Here is a 16,103-nt window from a genome sequence, read left to right on the forward strand (position 1 = left end):
GGATCTGTTGTTAAGAATGGTTTTACCTCATCACTTGTCAGTATTGAAGCTAGGTGCTTAATTGATTTATACTTGTTCATTGGTGTAAGTTTAGGACCTCATCACTAGACATAGGCTTCTTGAGTGATTCATCCTTAGACTTGGAATGATAGAGCTATCAAAAAATCAGTAAACATTTACTAAAGCATTTACTAGGTACCAGGCACTGTGCTAAGCACTAGGGATACAAAAAGAGGCAAAAAATATTTCCTGCTCTTAGGAAGCTTCCAATTTAATGCAGAGTTCCTAATCTAAGAGATACTTGTAGGATTACCATCTGGGAGGCAACAGGGTACAATGAAAAGAATGCTGAATCTGGAGTCAGAAGACCTAGATTCAGATCTTTACTCTGCCCTTTAACTAGAATGCAGGTGATTTTTGGTAAGCCATTTAATTTCTCTGGTCCTCAATTTCCTTATCTGTAAATTGAGGAGGTTGGACTGCATGGCCTCTAAGGTCCTTTTCAGCTCTAAAATCTGTGCTCTGAACCTATCATCTTTTTAAAAAATAATTTTATTGATATCATTTGTTTTTATGTTGCCTAAGTTTCTTCTAGTATTCTTCCTCTTTGCCTATCCCAGAGAGCCATCACATTTAATAAAGAACATTTTTAAAGAAAAGAAAAAGAGAAAAAAGTCAGCAAAATTGATTGATACATTGAGAGGGTTTGAAAATATATGCAATCTTTCACACTCTTTACAGAGATGCACTTTCTACCTTTGTGGAAGAATTGAGGGTAAATATCTTCTCATCTCTTCTTTGGGGCCATTAAACCTCTGATCTCCTAAATAGACCTTCCTGAATTGACCTTGTAACATGTATTGAGAATAATGGTAAGCTAGAGATAGTGCAGTGATGACCATGACCTATTTATAAAAGCAGTTGGAATCAGCAGGTCTGTGACATACAACAGACTGAGAGCCAACAGAGCATCATTTAAATACACACACATACACACACAAACTTCATGTCATTTTTAAATACTAGATAGGAAGAAGGTCTTATACTTTCAAATGGGAGAAAATTTCTCGAGTATAAAGTAAATTCAAGTATATACAGACAGATTCATCCTTGCATCTAAGTTTGGGTTCTTCTGACTTGAAATCTTGTGGAGCAGATGATGATTTGTGTAAAGCAAAAACAAAAAAAAAACAAAAAGCAGGGTACGGTAGCCCAATTCTGTGAACTGGAAGCAGGCAAATTAATGCCTTATATCTGGTAAGTAGTAACCAGGGAATCAGGGCTTCTCATTCCCAGAGACTGAAGTAGCTCTTTAATTTCAAGCTGAGTTTCAGTCCAGAGAATGTTGACACCTAAAGCACCTTTGCAAGATTCCACTTTAAAAACAGAAAAAGGAAAACTAGAATTGGATTACTGAGCAACTTCATAGCAACCAAAAGTCATAAGAAAGAATTTTTTTGGCTGGGTTTTTTTTTTTTTTTTTTGGTTTTTGCATTTCTTTACTTTTGGATCTAAGTGATAGATAACTAGACGAGGGAGAGAGTTTTATCATCCTTGTTACCTTAATAAAGGGGGAGGGGAATGTTTACTGCAGAAAAAAGAATAATGAGACCATGGGATAGGGAAAAGGTCACTGAATCTGGAGTTTATAAGATTTAACTTGGAATGCCAGTTCTCCTTTCTACCCATGTGACTGTGGGCAACTCATCTCCCACACCTTCAGGTTTCTTTATCTATGAACAGAGGGGGTTGGACTAGATTATCCGTAAAGTCCCATCCAGCTCTAAAGGCTAGGATACTAAGTAGGAAAGAATGTTCAGTTTCAGCCCTCTTGTCTTCACACCTCTGGGAAGCTTCCCTATTAGGACAATACAATAAGCTCAACCAGGGCCATCCATCTGCTGGCCACTGCCAGCATTGCAAGCATACTATGCTCCTTTGGAGGAAATCATTTGACAAGGAACCAGATTTATAAAGGAAGATTAAATGTAACAGTCCTCAGTAGTATTCCCAGGGATAGAGACGTATTAAAAGAGAAGTTCACTTCTTAACCCAAGTGGATTTCTGATTGGTGAAACTTTAGGAATTAGGACTATCAAATTTTAGCTGATGTAGAAGAGAGATTCTCAGGGCAAAAAAATCTTCTGGTGCCTTGCTAAGCATCGAAGGAATCCTGGATCAGACACCTGGATCCTTTCTGGGTCATAGTGCAGTGGAAAGAAAATTGAATTTGGAGTCAAAGTACCCACACTGCAAGCCTTCCTCTTCACATAAAACATATGTGAACTAGAGTAAGTCACTTAACCTCTCTTGGTCTTAGTTTCATCATCTGGAAAATGATGGGATTAGATTAGGTGACCTTTAAGGTGCTTTCCAGTTCTAAATTTATGATTCTGTGATCTAATATCCTCAAAGCAACTTCCTGTCCTACTCTATTGCCCCTACGTCGTACCAGTGTGATGGGATAAAGTTATGTTGTTTTATATATACAAATAGAGCACTTCATGCATATCCTTATTAAATTTCTTCTTGTTGGATCCAGCCCACGTCATTTCTGTCTGTCAAGATTTTGTGGGCTTCCAATTGTGCCATATGATGTTTTAGTTCATTCAGCTTTGTGTCATCCACAGTATGGATAATGATGCTTTCTATGTTTTTATCCAAGTCATTGATTAGTGTTTAGAACAGTAAAGGATACAGGATACAAGCCTGTGAAACTGTTCAAAAAGTCCTTTAGGTTGACATGGTCTAATAAGCAAAACCCTGTAGGCGTACACACACACACACACACACACACACACACACACACACACACACACAAACACATTTCAATTATGTGTCTCCCTAACTGTACCCCACACAGTTTTATTTTTTCTTCAAGAGCAAGAGACTTTGTTAAATGCTTTGTCAGATATGGTATGTGTCTAGCATTCTACTGGTCTTCCAAGCCCTGAAATCCTATCAGATAAAGAACCAGCTAATTTCAGATTCTCCTTATTTAGAATTGGACATAAAAGCAAGACTGCCCATTAGGCAGTCTGAATATACCTGAAAGCATTGACCCAAACAGAATGAAATCTGAGTTCATTTGGTACGATCTTCTCATTATCTAATTTTAATAGCTTATATATGTGTGTCCATATATACACATACATGTGTATGTGTGTATAGTGTGTGTCTATATACACACATACATGTGTATGCGTGTATAATGTGTGTCCATATATACACATACATGTGTATGTGTGGCTATATGCACAATACATGTGTATGTGTGTCTATATGCACACATACATGTGTGTGTAGTGTGTGTATGTGTGTGTGTACATACGTACGTACGAACATGCACATACACATCTACATGGCAAAGTGGATAGCATGCTGGACCTAAAGTCAGAAAAATCAAACTGGCCTCAGACACATAGTAGCTGTGTGACTCTGCACAAGTAAGTCACTTAACCCTGTTTGCCTCAGTTTCCTCATCTGTAAAAATGAGCTACAGAAGGAAATGGCAAACCATTCTAGTATCTTTACCAATAAAACCCCAAATGGGGTCATGAAGAGTCTGATAAAACTGAAAACTACTGAACAACAACGTGTGTGTATGTGCGCGCGCACACACACACACACACACATATATATATATATACAGAGAGAGAGAGAGAGAGAGAGAGAGAGAGTGAGTTCTAATTTAATTTGGTGGTTGGGATATTTTTATTTCAAGTGACAAATCTTTTTTTTTTCTTTAATTTGTTTGTAATTGAACTTAAATCTTTTCAGTTTAGACTTAAGGAAACTAGCATTCTCATTTTGTTTTACATTTCAATTTAAGCCCTCTTTTAATGTTACTAGACTTTTTTTTCCCTAATTTACATAGCCCCAGATTTCACTAATAGACTGATTTTTGTCTGAATTGCAAAGAATTAAAAAGATTTGACCCTCTCTTTTTTCACTGTGTCCCTGTCCCTTTCTTTCTCTCTTGTTAGTTGATCTTATCCCTCTCCTATAATGGAAAATATTTTGGTGTACATAGTGAAGACAGAATCTATCTCTACTCATGTAGCACATGATAGTGTCACCCTTCCTCTATATCTGGGGGGGGGGCATAAGGCATGAAGGGCTGAAACCTTATATTGCCCAAGTGTGTCACCGCTCTGAGTGGTTGGCAATTAAGGATTATGGCACAGCTGTGTTCATGAAGCCACTTCTGCAATTTCACATCTTAAAATGTCAGTAACTGATCTGCCAGCATGTTCTTTCTGTCTGATATTGGGGTCTGGCTTCTGGATCTAGAAGTGGTCTCTCCAATGGCTGTTAAACGAGGTGGGATATCTGCTTTCCTCTGAAACAGTGGTCTTCAGATGTCATGGTTTTCAGTGGTATTTTTTAGTACCTTGAACATCAGCTACTCCTAGAGACTTATTAGGAATAAGCCCTAAGTGGGTAAAAGACCAGATGAACCCTCAGTATTAAATAGTGGCCTACTTTTTTTTGAAGACTTTAAAGTTTACAAAACAGTTTCCTTGCAACAGGCATGTGAGTTAGGTGCTTTATTACACATTATCATTTCGCCTTTGACAGATGAGGAAATTGAGTCTCAGAGAGGTGAATTGGCTTGCCCATATTAACTCACCTAGGAAATGTTGTCATTGAGAATTCAGTTTGGGTCTCATGTCTTCAAATCCCAGCATTTGTTTCTTCTACAGCAAAGTGCTTTTCTATCTTTTTAAGAGTCTTTAAGGGTGGCTAGGTGGTGTAGTGAATAGAGCACCGGCCCTGGAGTCAGGAGGACCCGAGTTCAAATCTGGCTTCAGATGTTTAACACTTACTAGCCGTGTGACCTTGGGCAAGTCATTTAACCCCAATTGCCCTGCCTTCCCCTGTCCAAAAAGCGCAAAAAAGGGGGGAGGGGGAAAGGGTGTTTAGAAATATCTCACAGAACTTTCTTTTGGAAGGACACCGTTTGAAAACCACATCTTTGCAACCTTATGTGGTAATTATTGCAGTGAAAAGATCAATGATCTTGGTATTGAGAGACCTGGGTTCAAATCCTGCCCCTGATGTTAGCTATGTGGCCATACCTTTGAGCATATTACCTCATCTGTAAAGTGGAAACAGTAACTCCTGTAGTCTTTTGCAGGGTTGTTGTGAAGATCCACTGAAATACTGAGCTATGAAAAGTGCTTATATCAGTGAAAAGTCAAATGGTAATGCTGCTTTTAGGCTTCATCAATTCTTTTTTTAATTTAAAGATTGAATTTCACTGGCAAATGAACTTTTCCCTAGGTTTGTTGTCATTAGAAGGTAAAGAGGACTTAGTCACCAAGAATTTCTTGAATCTTTTTCTGGATTTTTTCCCCCATGGTCATCCTCGTTTTTAGCTTGAACTTTGGTATGGGCAAAGTATGTGACAGCAAAGAGTACTGTACCTAAGAGTCCTGGCTACTCACTTTTTTTTTCCCTGTGGATAAAAAAAGCTCTCTGTGGCATGGCCACAAAATGGGCAGGGGACCAAGTCTAAATTGGTATGTGATGCTGTTATAAGGTCAGGAATTCAACAGCCTTCTGTCACTCCAGTTTCTTTTAGTTGGATTTTTACAAGAGCAGAGCTACTAACTTCATTTTCTGCCAGACCGTTTTTGTATTAGCTGAGAAATATTAGAGTTTTGTAAGCATGGAGAACTTGTCTTCTGGCTCGCCCAGACAGTGAAAGTCTATGAACTAGGATTTGGGTAGTCAGCATTCATCTACCAGTTCTGGTTTAAGTAGCACAGGGCTTTTGTTTGTTCACAAGACTTTTTCTTCACCACAGTCTTGTGAAGGGAGGTAGTACATGTGTTACTGCCCTCATTTTGCAGATGAGGAAATGGTAGCCCATAATCAAAGTGACTTTTCATGGTTCCACAATCAGTAAGTGGCCTGGGCATTCTAATTCCCAAAGGTTAGTATTCTTTCTACTTCCCTACCCTGTTTTTTTTTTTTCATTTCCTCTGTTTGAGTAAAGAGTCATTTGCCATATAGCAAAGTACATGGCAAGATCTTCCATAGTTGAGTCAAAGCTCTGGGTGAAATTCCCTGTGGTATTCTAGTAGATCAGTTAAAGCTAGTGCCATTTGGTCTGAGGTAAAAAATACTCTTGAAAGGAACAACCCCAGGTGGCAAATCCAAGGAAACAGGCAGAGGCATAGTACAGAAAATATGGGGCAATTGGCTATAGAATCACACCGAACAAAGCAATGGAAGATGTTGGATTCCATTGTTAAAGATCTTTAACAATCGTCTTTAAACATCATTAGTCATGCTAGAAAAACCTTAAGCCTCTGTGGGATATCCCTGCTGGGTGAAATTACCATGGACAGAAATGAATGGGCAAACAAGTTGAAGCCAATTCAAATTCATTTTCTTTGCCTGCTGTTTTCTTGCTGGCTGATGTCAAGCATTCAGAGATGAGTAATTTCTTTTATGTTGGTGTATCTTAGAAACAACTTCATCTGGGATGCTAAACTTGCTGTTGGGACTGTGGTAGTTAAGATCTTGTAGTCATAGAATCTTAAGCTAGGAGGGGCCCCAGAGATCATCTAGTCCATTCAGATGAGGTAATAAAGTGCTTCAGACGGTGCCTTGCGCATAGTAAACACTATAGATATTATTATTGTTGTTGTTAATTATTAGCTTTAAGGTTTTCAAAACATTGCACATGTTATTTCATTTGATCCTCAGCAACCCTGGGAGGTAGATGCTATTATGATCCCCATTTTACAGATGACGAAACTGAGGCAAAAACAGTGAAGTGACTTGCCCTGGGTCACACAGCTAATAAGTTCTCGAGGCTAAATTTGAACTCGGATCTTCCTGACTCCAGGCTAGTTCCTCTATTTACTGAGCTCCCCTTGCTGTTTTAGAGTTTTCCTATGAGTTCCCATGAGAGAATCAAGTGTGATAACATAGTAGCTTTGTGAAACAGGCCAGATAACATCATTTGGTGTCCAGTCTCATTATTCACAGGCTCCCTCTTTTTTAGCTGACGTCTCTCTTCCCAAGTCTTCTCCCATTAGCTCTAGTTCTACCCTCCATTGTAGTACAGAGATTTGGAGACAGCCGCCCTTTCTCCCCTCAGTCTGGTTTTCCAGTGTTTCCACCCATTGCCTATGTGAAGTGGTTTCCAGATCTCTTGCTGTCCTGCTTCAGTTTGTCACAATTCCTTTTCAAATGATAATACTTCAGATCAAGCCAGTAAAATCACATTGGGGACTTTGCATCACAGAGACAGACCCTGGGATAGTGAATGTGTGCTAGATTTGGGTCTATAGAATAGAAGCAATCAATCACTGGAAACAAAGAAACAAACATGAAACAGCTGCTCCAGTAATGTTGGGGATTTGGGTTCAAACCCTACCTCTGATACTTAGTAACTAAGTGCCAGTAGGAAAATTACATTAATTTCTCTGAGCTTCAATTTCCTCATCCTTAAAATGGGCATGATAATATCTGTAGCACCTACCTCACTCAGTTGTTCTGATGATCAAATGAAATAATATGATGAAAAGCACTTTGAAAATAGTAAGAATCCTGCAGAAAGGATTGTTATTATTGATGCTCAACACTGTTGTTATATTCAAGGAGTCAGAAAGCTCCCTAGCTTTCCTGTTGGCTCAAATTCAGTTTGTAGTCCGCTAAATTGTTACCAATTCATTGCCCCCTGAAATTTTGACCTCAACATCTCTTTTGTTCTGTAGTTGATTTTCTTTTTTGCTTTTTTTTTTTTGAGAGGGGAAGGCAGAGCAATTGGGGTTAAGTGACTTGCCCAAGATCACATGGCTAGTAATTGTTAAGTGTCTGAGGCCAGATTTGAACTCAGTTTCTTCTGACTCCAGGACCAGTGCTGTATTCACTGCGCCACCTAGCCGCCCCTATAGTTGATTTTTTTTTTTTAACACCAGTGAAAAGCCTTATCCAAGATAAAAATCGGTTTCTTCACCACATCTCTCAATTAAGTAACGCTTCAGAAAGTAAATTCAGTTAGTTTGTGATGCATCTACTAGCTCCTAGTGAGATCACCAGATTCTTTTCTAAATGTGTACCAAATAGCTCTTTTGATCTTCCCTTCCAGAATTTTGCAAAGGATTGTCAAGTTGCCAGTTTCTATTTCTCTGGATCCACTTTCTTTTTTCTTTTCAAAAATCTGGAAATTATCCTGGTTCTAGTCTTCTGAGACCTCTCCAGTATGCCATGATTTTTCAAGGCTTTTTTGATAGTATCTGCAGATTTCTTCAGTCCATTGGGAATAGAAATGAATAAGCAGAAATAAAAACTTGTCTTAAAACATCTACATGCTGTCTTGCTATTTTCTCACCATTCTTTGTCAGCAATTCAATATGAATGTGTTCTTTACCTTCCAATTGGAAGATTCTTTTTGCTTTGTGGGGGGGAGGGAACAAGCATTTATTAAGCACATACTGTGTGCCAGGCACAGGGGCTGTTTTCCAAATATTTCATTTGGTAACATTTTGAATATGAATTTTTGAAAGGCTCAGTTTATATAACTCTGATGTTTCTGAAGCCCTTATATGGTGTGTTACTAATGCACTTAGTTTGATTTTCACCCATGAAGATCATAATCCTTCTGCATCTTAAAAGGCAGTATAGTATAGTGAATGAAGGCTAGATTTGGAATCCAAGACTTGGGTTCAAATCTTGCTTCAAACACTTTATAGCTCTATGATCCTTGGCAAATCACTTTGACAAGTACCCCATCTGTAAAATGAGGAAGATAGCACTTACCTTGGTGCTATGAAGATCCCATAAGATTTATAGGGAAAGTCCCCCATCAACCTTAAAGGGATGTTTAAAAAGCAGTAATAGTTTTTATCATCATCCTAGTAGATAGTCTCAAATTGTTATGACTTAGGAAATTTATTTCTCTGCAACCAATCTGGTGATGAGCTCCTCCAGACTTCTTTTGGCTGGTTCTTACACACAGATAGCTATTAGCTCATCCTACCTTCCTGCCCTGCTTGGTAGGACTTATTAGAGTGGGTGCTCTCTTGGCATAATCTCCAAGAATGCAGGGTTTATGTTATGATGAGACATCAGAACGAAATTTGAGTGGAGAGTCAAAAATATGATCATAGACTAGGCCAGAAGGTATCTCACAGTACATCAGTCTAATCCCTTCACTTGAAATATGAGTAAAGTAAAGACATGGGACTTTATAGTAACTGCCCTAATGTCTCTCAGAGGTGGTTACTGGTGGAACCAGGGTCCTTTAATGTCCAACGTTCATGTCCCATCTAGGTGGTCATAATTGTGAGGAAAGACATACTGACATTCGCCTTTAAATGTACCTGATTTTAGGCCTACAGGAGTTTCTTTATTTCACTTCTTACTCATGATCTCAACTGTGTTCAGAAAAGGTAGATAGTAGATTCACAATCTCAGTGAATCCTAGGTCAATCTGTGTCTTGATTTTACTATGTTTCAGGGTAGGTACAGTTGAGTATTAATATTCATTGACTTTTTGGGGGGAGATGGGAAGTAGTTTGTGTTTTCCTATACTGTGCATGCAGTAGACTAACCATCAGTATGCCTTTCTTGTAGATTGAGTCTGGATTTTTTCACGAAAGTGATGTCAAGATAGTGGCAAAGTCAATTCGAGACAGAGTGGCATTAATTCAGTGGAGAAGAGAGAGGATCTGGCCTATTGTGCAGTCTGAGGAGCGCCGGGACTCAGAAAGCCTTGATAAATCCAAGTTGCCACAGGCACAACTCCAGGTTCAGGTCACATACCATTCTCATGTTGGCCAGCAGACTCCACTGGAGCCGGAGGAGCCTGAAGCTGACCAGCATCTCTTTCAGCCGAAGCTTCCCACGAGTGCCACGTCAGTGGCATGTAAGTCTATTTCTTTCCTTTCCTTTTTTTTCTTTTTTTTTTTTTTTTAAAGCAATTGGGATTAAGTAACTTGCTCAAGGTTACAAGGCCAGGTGTTTCTGGGTGGGTGCTAAGTGTCTGAGCCCGGGATTCGATCTCCAGGTCTTCTCAACACTGGAGCCGGTGCTCTTATTCGCTGTGCTACCTGGCTGCCCCTGTTTCTTTCCTTTTCAATGAAAATACAATTATAATATAGCAGAAACCTATTCCAACATGGTTTATAATGTCATGGATTTAGCTATTTATGCTTGCAGTCAAATTCTGTCTTCTGGGACCAATATAGTTATTTAAAAGCTATGGATTTTTTTGTTTTGTTTTGCTGAAGGAGGGAGATAAGAATTTTTTAAAAACAGTAACGTAGTTTTCATGTAGTGTATTGGAAAATGAAAGTTATTGTGAAATGGGGATTTGTAGCTTATCGTTATTAGGGAATTTAAGACAGTACAACCTATGTGCTTTTTGGTAAGGTCACAAGGGACTCATTCTTTTTTTTTTTCTTTTTTCTTTTTAATTTTCTTAGTACTGAATGGCAGTGTGATAGAGTGAAAACAACTTGGAGTGAGAAGAGGCCTGAGATTGACTCGCATCTCTGGAATTTAGTTATGTTAGGCAATTCCTTTAAATTCTCTGGGCCTCAGTTTCTTCATCTGTAAAATGTCAGTAACAGTGTCTGTAGTATTTAATTTCGTTTCATTTGTTTTGAGGCACAGTGCATACATGGAAGATACATAAATGTCAGGCAGTGGGGTTATACTAACCTGGAGAAAGCATTGGCTATAGGAGGGCATCGAACAATAATTCATGACATTCCAGTGAAAACGTGTTGAAATTAGTCATTAAGTATTTATTAGACTTCTGTAACCTACTAGACATTGGAGATCCAAAGATAAAAGTGATAAGATAAAAGCTTCACTCATGAAGCTGTTATTCTCTCTTCTCCTCTCTCTCTGTCCACGTAGGGTATCATACCCTTACTGTGGGTACTCTACCCAAAGGAATGTCAGTTTTAATCCCTGAAGCCTCACAACTTATACTGGGGTGTAAGGCCAGATTTCTTTCTTAAGGACCATGCCTTAAGCCCAAATCATTCTGGCTCTCATTGATTGGCCAACAGTAGGCCCCAGCCCAAATCCAGGGGGGTCATGTTTGAACCCTGATTGCTCAGATTGAATGTAAATAGCCTTTGTTTCTATTTTGGCCAGAAACCTGGAGGGTCTTCCCGTCCCAGATTGAGGGAGAGAACACTAGGTAAAAGAGGCCATTCTTTGCCTCATTTCTGACCTGTCCTTAATCACTGCATGGGCATTGCCTCAGTCAAACTGAGACCTGAGAAAGACCTTAGCTTCAAAAGGCCATGGTCCCCCACTGCATCCAGGGCCACCTCCAGTTGTCCCAGTCTATATGTGGCCACTGGACCCAGATGGATCTGGAGGAGAAAGTGAGGTTGGTGACTTTGCCCAGCCCGCCCTCACTTAAATCCAATTCACTTGCAAGTCAAGGCATCACCTGCCTGATGCCATGACCCTCTTCCAGAACAAGGACAAACAACAATCATTCTGTTGAAGAGACAATATGTATGTTTCCAAGTGTATGCAAAATGGATACCAGGTAATTGGGGTTGGAGCACTAGTCCTTGGGGGAAGATGAAGAAAGCTTCATGAATGGGACATCCCTTGAGCTGAACTTGGAAGGAAGCACAAATTCTAAGATGCAGAGACAAGGAAGGGATAATATGCTAGGCATGGAGCTTGCAAATAATTAAATAATAAAAATAATTAAAAAAAATAAAATTAAATAATAAAACTAGAAAAGCAAGATTCAGGCAGGTTGTGAAGCACCTTGAATGCCAGACAAGGAAGCTTCTGTTTGACTCTGAATGAAATAGGGAGCCCCAGGAGTTTGAGAATGGAGTGACTTGATCGGTCTTGTGCTTTAGCAGAAATCATTTTGGCATCTATTGGGGAGGCAGGGCATAGCTTGGAGAAGGGAAAAAAAAACAGGGCAGGGATGAGAAATATAAGTCAATTGAGAAATGGCATACCATTGAATCCTTTAAGCACCTGGTTTTCTCCCAGCTTCTATCAACAATAGCTGTTTTCTTCTTTTTAGAGCATTCATTTAAAGTGAGAAATCCGTTGGGAATTGAGCAAACAGAAAAATTTGTCTTTTCCAGTTTGAATTAGCAGGGTAATGGGAGTTGTTAACTGGGCATCTTGTTTTTTTGTATTGATGTGTCTCAATTTGTTTAACTTGAATGTGTTTTAATACACACTGTCATCCACAATGACTTGAAAAGGAAAATAATTATATATATATATTTTCAAGTTACATAAAAACATTTAGAACTAAAATAGCTCATTTTAAAAGTATTTACTTTGGTCTGGGTTGCTTTTTATTTTAAAGGAAAAACGTTAGTCGGTAAAGAAAAATAAACTCAAAGGAGTAGTTGCTTTAGTGAAAGAACTCAAAACAACTTAAATGTCTGGGATTGGGGGTTGGCATAAACATCAGATTAAAAATCCATGAATACATTGATGAATCATTTCTCATAAAAATCTAAGTTGCCTCATTTTAAAGATAAGGAAACAGGGTTACATCCAAATGCTGGCACTTAATATTGAATAGATAGAAAAGGAGGTTTTGCTAACTTTCATCGACAGTATATAGTCCTTATCTCTAGTTACCCTGAGCAACAGTTCTGGAGACAGCGAGGTGGTACAATGGATAGAGTGCTGGGACTGGAGTGAGGAAGAACTGAGTTTAAATTCAACCTCAGATACTTTCTAGGTGTGTGATTCTGGGAAAACCACAACCTATGTTGCTTCAGTTTCCTCAAATGTAAAAATGGAGCCAATAATAGCACCTCCCTCCCAGAGTTGCTGTCACGAGGATCAAATGAAATAGTATTTGTAAAGTGCATGTAGCTACTAGGTGCTTAATAAATGTTTGTTCCCTTCCTATCTCCCTTCTTTCCTCCCTCTTTTTCTCCCTTCTTCAATTTTGAGTAAATGGTGAAAAGGGAAAGGGTCAATCATTGGTTAATGTCAACTAGTCAGCTTTCCTGGGTGCTAACTTTTAGTCCAAACAAATAATCTTTAGAAACTGTGAAGAAAGCTAATTTGTATTTAGATACTTAGTTAAAAAGAAATGGAATTTGCCTGGGCACTGCAGAACAAATCCCTGAACTTGGGCCTGCTGTTTGGTAACATATTTAGTGGATAAGCTCTTGAAGAGTAGCTGAATCATCTAAGGGGAGCCTTTTTTATGACATCTGCAGGCAGTTTACCCAGCATAAGGAAATTGGAAACAAAACCCCAATTTGATTTCTAACCTAGTTTATTCATATGGTGCTTTGCCACATAATCCAGTAGTCTGTGTCTTTACAGTTTTGATTGATAGTGCTTTTAGATTCTTCAGCCTAGTATAAACAGCTCTCTCCTGTTGCGGAGTTGGAAAGAAGAGATTGTTTTGTAAGTTAATAATTTAATACCTACATCTACTCAAAATGCTGTAAACAGAGTTTGTTTCAGCTAATAATTGATGTTACCTCTACACATTTTACCATTGGTTTTGAGTTTACATATGTTTCTACTCATTGCTATTTTAAGTTCAGAGGAAATCCAAAAATCTTAGGAAGTCATATGAAGAGTGAGCTCTTTCTACCGACAACCTGGTTTCTTACTGAAATTTAAAGATTAGAGCTTAATTTAGGCTCCTAGATTTGGAACTTGTAAATCTTACTGTTTACTAAATCATTGTTGATGACGGCATGTATGCATGATATTAATAATAACAGGGAGGAAAGGAGAATAAAAGGGGGAAGGAAGAAGGAAGAAAAGGGAGTAAAGGAAGGAATGATTTATTAAGAGCTTACTATATGCCAGGCACTAGGCTAAGCACTTTACAGAGCACCATCGCAACCATTTGATAGGTACTACAGGTGTTATTGTCTCCATTGTACCAATGAAGATAGGTCACAGGGTCACACAGCTGGTCAGTGTCACAGGTGGGATTTGAACATAAATCCTCCTGAATCACAAGTCACCACACCATCCACCAAACCATGCTGCCTTATGGAGTGAATGTTAGGTGGCTCTTCACAATCCAGGCTTAAATGTTGTTTGATTAATTTAAATTAAACATCTGAATGCATTTTTTTTACACTTGATTACAAAAGAGGAAAGAAAGGAATTGAGTCAGGTCATAAACACCACCTCTACCACTCAAGATATACCTTTTCTTTTTCTTTTTGCTCTCTGCAAGAGTATGTTGGCAAAGCTAGCTTTCTCCACTGTTATACTAGCATTAGTCTGATTATTGAGTTAGGAAAGGAAGGTTGCCATTTGGTACATGCAAATCCTGAGGCCAGCAGTTAGGCTGTCGCTGACATTGAGAGTTTCCTTTGGGATTTGGGAACAAGAAAGGCAGGATTGAGAACCAGCTGTCATTTTTCATTTTTACTGCAATGAAAGCTGTAGACTGAACAATTTCCATGGGCACCATCTTGGAATTTTCCACTGAGATACACAATAGTTTTAGTGAAACAAGCTTGTTAATTGTATGGAGATATTTAATAAGCTTCAGTGAATCTGAAAAGGCCCCTCTCAAGCTTTAATATTCAGTAAAACCATTATAATCCTGACTTACATTTGACAAAGATGCCACGATGGACCAATTGCCAAGCTTCTGCAGTTTCCAGACTTGAATTCAGACCAAATCTCTGCCTGATGAGCAGCAACAAAGCCATGGATTGTGCAGTTCTTTTGTGGAAAAAAAAAAAAAAGCTTGGCTCATGGTGAACTTGGTGGTGCTTAGAATACTGGATGGAGGACCCAGACATACACTTTTCATTCATAATGGGACAGCAACCAGAATACTGAGATGTTACTCTGGGGCTTTATTTTTCCTAAACATCAAATGTAGGCAGGACCTATTCAAGTGACTCTACTGATCTGTTGTGAATTCTGCCAGTCTTTTAAGTGCCATCAATAGGACTGATCATATCACTCCACTCCTCAATAAACTCCAGTGACCCCTTATTATCTCTGGGATTAAATCAGTGTGTTTACATGTTTAGTATATAGAAACTCTTTACAAACCTAGCCCTTCCTACTTTTCCAATGTATATTCTTCCTTTCTACACACTCTGATACAGCCCTGGTGTATCTTGTTTTTCAACACAATACACAGCAGTATCTCTAAACCTTTGACCTGTCTGTCTTCCAATCATGGAATATACATCTTCCTCACCTCTGCCTTTTGGATTCTCTGTTTTCCAGTAAGCTGCAGTTGAAACATGACCTGCTACATGAAATCTTTCCTGGTCCTCCTACTCACTAGTACAACCCCTTCTAAAACTACTTTGTCGAATCAGTCAATGAGCATTTAAGTGTTTATTCTATGCCACATACTTAGCTAAGCACTGGGGACAAATACAAACTGAAAGACAATCACTGCCTGCGAGGAACTGACGCTCTAATAAGGACATTTCCCAAAAGGGAGCTGAAAGGAGTTGGGGGGGGGGGGAGGGAATCCAGGGACAAAGTGTAGAGAGTCAGAAGCAGAGTTAGGAGGGAAATTAAGGATGGCTAGACTGAGACCCTCCCTCAAAATGGGGATTTTGAAAAGAACTTACCATTTGGAGAAGGGGGTGTTCCAAGGGGAGACCTCAAGTGATATCTAAACTTACATGATGAGAAAGCAGCTTTGTCATGGTGCCCAAGTCCAGAGACTTAGAAGCAGAGCCAGAGAAGGAATGATGGGCAGATGGTCTGAAATCCTGCCTTTCTTTGCATTCATTTTGTACATATTCCATATGTTAGTATGTGTACTTTTCTCTCCCTAGTGGAATGTGAACTCCTAGAATTAAGGGCCATTTCATTTTTGTCCCTGTTTCTCTGACACCTCGTAGGTGCTTAGATGATTATTGATTGGTTGATTCATCCTCTGTATGTGGCTTGTAGGTGCATTTCTTGTCCTCCATAGGATGTTGGTTCTGAGGGGGTATCTACCAGTTACATTGTCCCTTTGTTTCCCCAGCATTTAGAACATTGTTGAGCATACAGTTAGCTCTTTAAAAGGCTTGAAATTGTTCAATCGAATGCTTGAAATACTTCATAAATATTTGAAATTGGAAATTATCAAGAAGTAATTTGAGTGCTTATTCCTTGCTACA

General features: G+C 39.0%; 1 protein-coding gene across 6 annotated transcripts in view; it reads left to right on the forward strand.

The window, feature by feature from the left end:
* Window positions 1-16,103, forward strand: part of WNK2 (WNK lysine deficient protein kinase 2) — a 234,188-nt gene that overhangs the window by 135,910 nt on the left and 82,175 nt on the right. For all 6 annotated transcript variants that reach the window (XM_069083745.1, XM_069083746.1, XM_069083747.1 and 3 more), the window contains exon 8: window positions 9,598-9,889. In XM_069083745.1, coding sequence (XP_068939846.1) covers window positions 9,598-9,889 — 292 coding nt within the window. The remainder of the gene's footprint in view (window positions 1-9,597; window positions 9,890-16,103) is intronic.

Source organism: Petaurus breviceps, unplaced genomic scaffold (assembly GCF_028583685.1).
Source record: "Petaurus breviceps papuanus isolate PSGF00001 unplaced genomic scaffold, PetGlider_PUasm1.0 174, whole genome shotgun sequence".
Taxonomy (NCBI): Eukaryota; Metazoa; Chordata; class Mammalia; order Diprotodontia; family Petauridae; genus Petaurus; species Petaurus breviceps.